Source organism: Lucilia sericata, unplaced genomic scaffold (genome assembly GCF_015586225.1).
Source record: "Lucilia sericata isolate MDLA Ls3-8-SP2 unplaced genomic scaffold, ASM1558622v1 Contig003431F_arrow, whole genome shotgun sequence".
In the NCBI taxonomy this organism is placed as follows: domain Eukaryota; kingdom Metazoa; phylum Arthropoda; class Insecta; order Diptera; family Calliphoridae; genus Lucilia; species Lucilia sericata.
Window position 1 is genome coordinate 1 of NW_023996875.1, and position 3,030 is coordinate 3,030.

Here is a 3,030-nt window from a genome sequence, read left to right on the forward strand (position 1 = left end):
GGCTTTCGCGGATCATATGACTACAAGATGATTGCTCGCATTAATCCGTTTTGGTTGACTTTTGAACCACCAAGCGATACATCGTATTATATAATGGGGACCTTGTACACGATTATATTCGTGTTTGGTGTAACCGGCAATGGATTGGTTATCTATATGTTTGCTAGGTAAGTTGAGATTATACTCTAAGATCCCTAATAATATGTCAAGGATTCGAAAGGTTTCCTTTAGATCTTGTTCAATTACTAGTTCTATTCTAGTTCAGTTCTAGTTCAGTTCTAGTTCAGTTCTAGTTCAGTTCTAGTTCAGTTCTAGTTCAGTTCTAGTTCAGTTCTAGTTCAGTTCTAGTTCAGTTCTAGTTCAGTTCTAGTTCAGTTCTAGTTCCGTTCTAGTTCAGTTCTAGTTCAGTTCTAGTTCAGTTCTAGTTCAGTTCTAGTTCAGTTCAAGTTCAGTTCTAGTTCAGTTCTAGTTCTAGTTCCGTTCCAGTTCAGTTCTAGTTTAGTTCTAGTTCAGTTCTAGTTCAGTTCTAGTTCAGTTCTAGTTCAGTTCTAGTTCAGTTCTAGTTCAGTTCTAGTTCAGTTCTAGTTCAGTTCTAGTTCAGTTCTAGTTCAGTTCTAGTTCAGTTCTAGTTCAGTTCTAGTTCAGTTCTAGTTCAGTTCTAGTTCAGTTCTAGTTCAGTTCTAGTTCAGTTCTAGTTCAGTTCTAGTTCAGTTCTAGTTCAGTTCTAGTTCAGTTCTAGTTCAGTTCTAGTTCAGTTCTAGTTCAGTTCTAGTTCAGTTCTAGTTCAGTTCTAGTTCAGTTCTAGTTCAGTTCTAGTTCAGTTCAGTTCTAGTTCAGTTCTAGTTCAGTTCTAGTTCAGTTCTAGTTCAGTTCTAGTTCAGTTCTAGTTCAGTTCTAGTTCAGTTCTAGTTCAGTTCTAGTTCAGTTCTAGTTCAGTTCTAGTTCAGTTCTAGTTCAGTTCTAGTTCAGTTCTAGTTCAGTTCTAGTTCAGTTCTAGTTCAGTTCTAGTTCAGTTCTAGTTAAGTTCTAGTTCAGGTCTAGTTCAGTTCTAGTTCAGTTCTAGTTCAGTTCTAGTTCAGTTCTAGTTCAGTTCTAGTTCAGTTCTAGTTCAGTTCTAGTTCAGTTCTAGTTCAGTTCTAGTTCAGTTCTAGTTAAGTTCTAGTTCAGTTCTAGTTCAGTTCTTGTTCAGTTCTAGTTCAGTTCTAGTTCAGTTCTAGTTCAGTTTTAGTTCAGTTCTAGTTCAGTTCTAGTTCAGTTCTAGTTCAGTTCTAGTTCATTTCTAGTTCAGTTCTAGTTCAGTTCTAGTTCAGTTCTAGTTTAGTTCTAGTTCAGTTCTAGTTCAGTTCTAGTTCAGTTCTAGTTCAGTTCTAGTTCAGTTCTAGTTCAGTTCTAGTTCAGTTCTAGTTCAGTTCTAGTTCAGTTCTAGTTCAGTTCTAGTTCAGTTCTAGTTCAGTTCTAGTTCAGTTCTAGTTCAGTTCTAGTTCAGTTCTAGTTCAGTTCTAGTTCAGTTCTAGTTCAGTTCTAGTTCAGTTCTAGTTCAGTTCTAGTTCAGTTCTAGTTCAGTTCTAGTTCAGTTCTAGTTCAGTTCTAGTTCAGTTCTAGTTCAGTTCTAGTTCAGTTCTAGTTCAGTTCTAGTTCAGTTCTAGTTCAGTTCTAGTTCAGTTCTAGTTCAGTTCTAGTTCAGTTCTAGTTCACTTCTAGTTCAGTTCTAGTTCAGTTCTAGTTCTATTCGAGTTCAGTTCTTAGATTTTAAATTTTATTATTTCAGATGCAAAGCATTACGGACCACTTCCAATATATTAGTTTTCAACTTGTCTCTAAGTGATTTAATGATTGTCATCAAGTGTCCTGTTGCAATTTATAATAATTTTATGCGTGGACCTGCCCTAGGAGATTGGGGTAAATAATTTTATATATTCCCTATAATATTTTTGAGAAACTAATTGAGACAATACTTCATTTTTACTTTCAGGTTGCCGTTTATATGCATTTGCCGGCGGATTTAGTGGCACAGCCTCTATTTGCCTATTGACTGTCATCTCTGTAGATCGTTATAGTGTCGTAGTAAATCCTTTAAGTCCTATGCGTTTTAATTATCAATCAAAATATTATTATTTTCTTGTACTAATAGCCTGGCTAGAAGCTTTTTTCTTCTCTGTTATACCGCTACTCGAAGTGGGTCTATCGGTTTATGTGCCCGAGGGTTATTTAACCACCTGTTCCTTTGACTATTTGGACAAAACCATGCCAGCACGGGTGTTTATGTTCTTATTCTTCTTCTTTGCCTGGTGTATACCGTTGATGATTATATTCTATTGTTATTTTCATATCCTGCGAGCCGTGTTTAAATCCAAGAAAATACAATGTAGTCACAACAAACAAAAAGTTGAAGAACGTTTAGCATTCATTGTATTGCTTATTATTGGTTTATGGTTTTTGGCTTGGACTCCTTACTCCATAGTTGCTATGGCAGGGGTTTTTGGCATGGAGGAATATTTGACACCCGATCGTTCCATGATTCCGGCCTTGTTTTGTAAAACAGCTGCCTGTCTGAATCCGTTTCTCTATACAATTTCTCATAAGAGATTTCGCAATGAATTGCAACGTTTGTTCTGCAAACGTAAACCAATTTATCAATATTCTATGACACGTTCTTCCTATGTTACTCGCTCGACCAGACGTAATCGCATTGATCCGGCGGTGTTGGATAATACAAATGCTAAACAATTGGAAAAATATCGTAATAATTTAAAATCAAAATATCTATAGATAATGCCACTATTGGTGGTGTAGTCAATTGTAGTCTTTATGGCGCTAGTGAGGCAGCAGCAGATATTTTCCATAAACGAAAACGTCACAAGAAATCTTCAAATTTTGGGAAGAAACAAATAAGTCCGGAATTGTCTTCGGAAGAACCTGGTATTTTGTTCTAGAACTAGGCGATTACAAAACTCCCAAGACACAACCCTCATTAGAGACTAACTTTTAAAGGAGTAGTTCAGTTTTAGTTCAGTTCTAGTTCAGTTCTAG

The 3,030-nt window shown here is 36.2% G+C and overlaps 1 protein-coding gene across 1 annotated transcript; it reads left to right on the forward strand.

The window, feature by feature from the left end:
- Window positions 1–9: 9 nt before the first annotated feature.
- Window positions 10–2,769, forward strand: LOC119614795 (opsin, ultraviolet-sensitive; the record flags this gene model as incomplete). Its single annotated transcript, XM_037970902.1, has 3 exons — window positions 10–167; window positions 1,769–1,899; window positions 1,973–2,769. Coding segments are annotated over 3 exons (1,086 nt in total), but the record flags the coding sequence as incomplete, so codon positions are not given.
- Window positions 2,770–3,030: the final 261 nt, after the last annotated feature.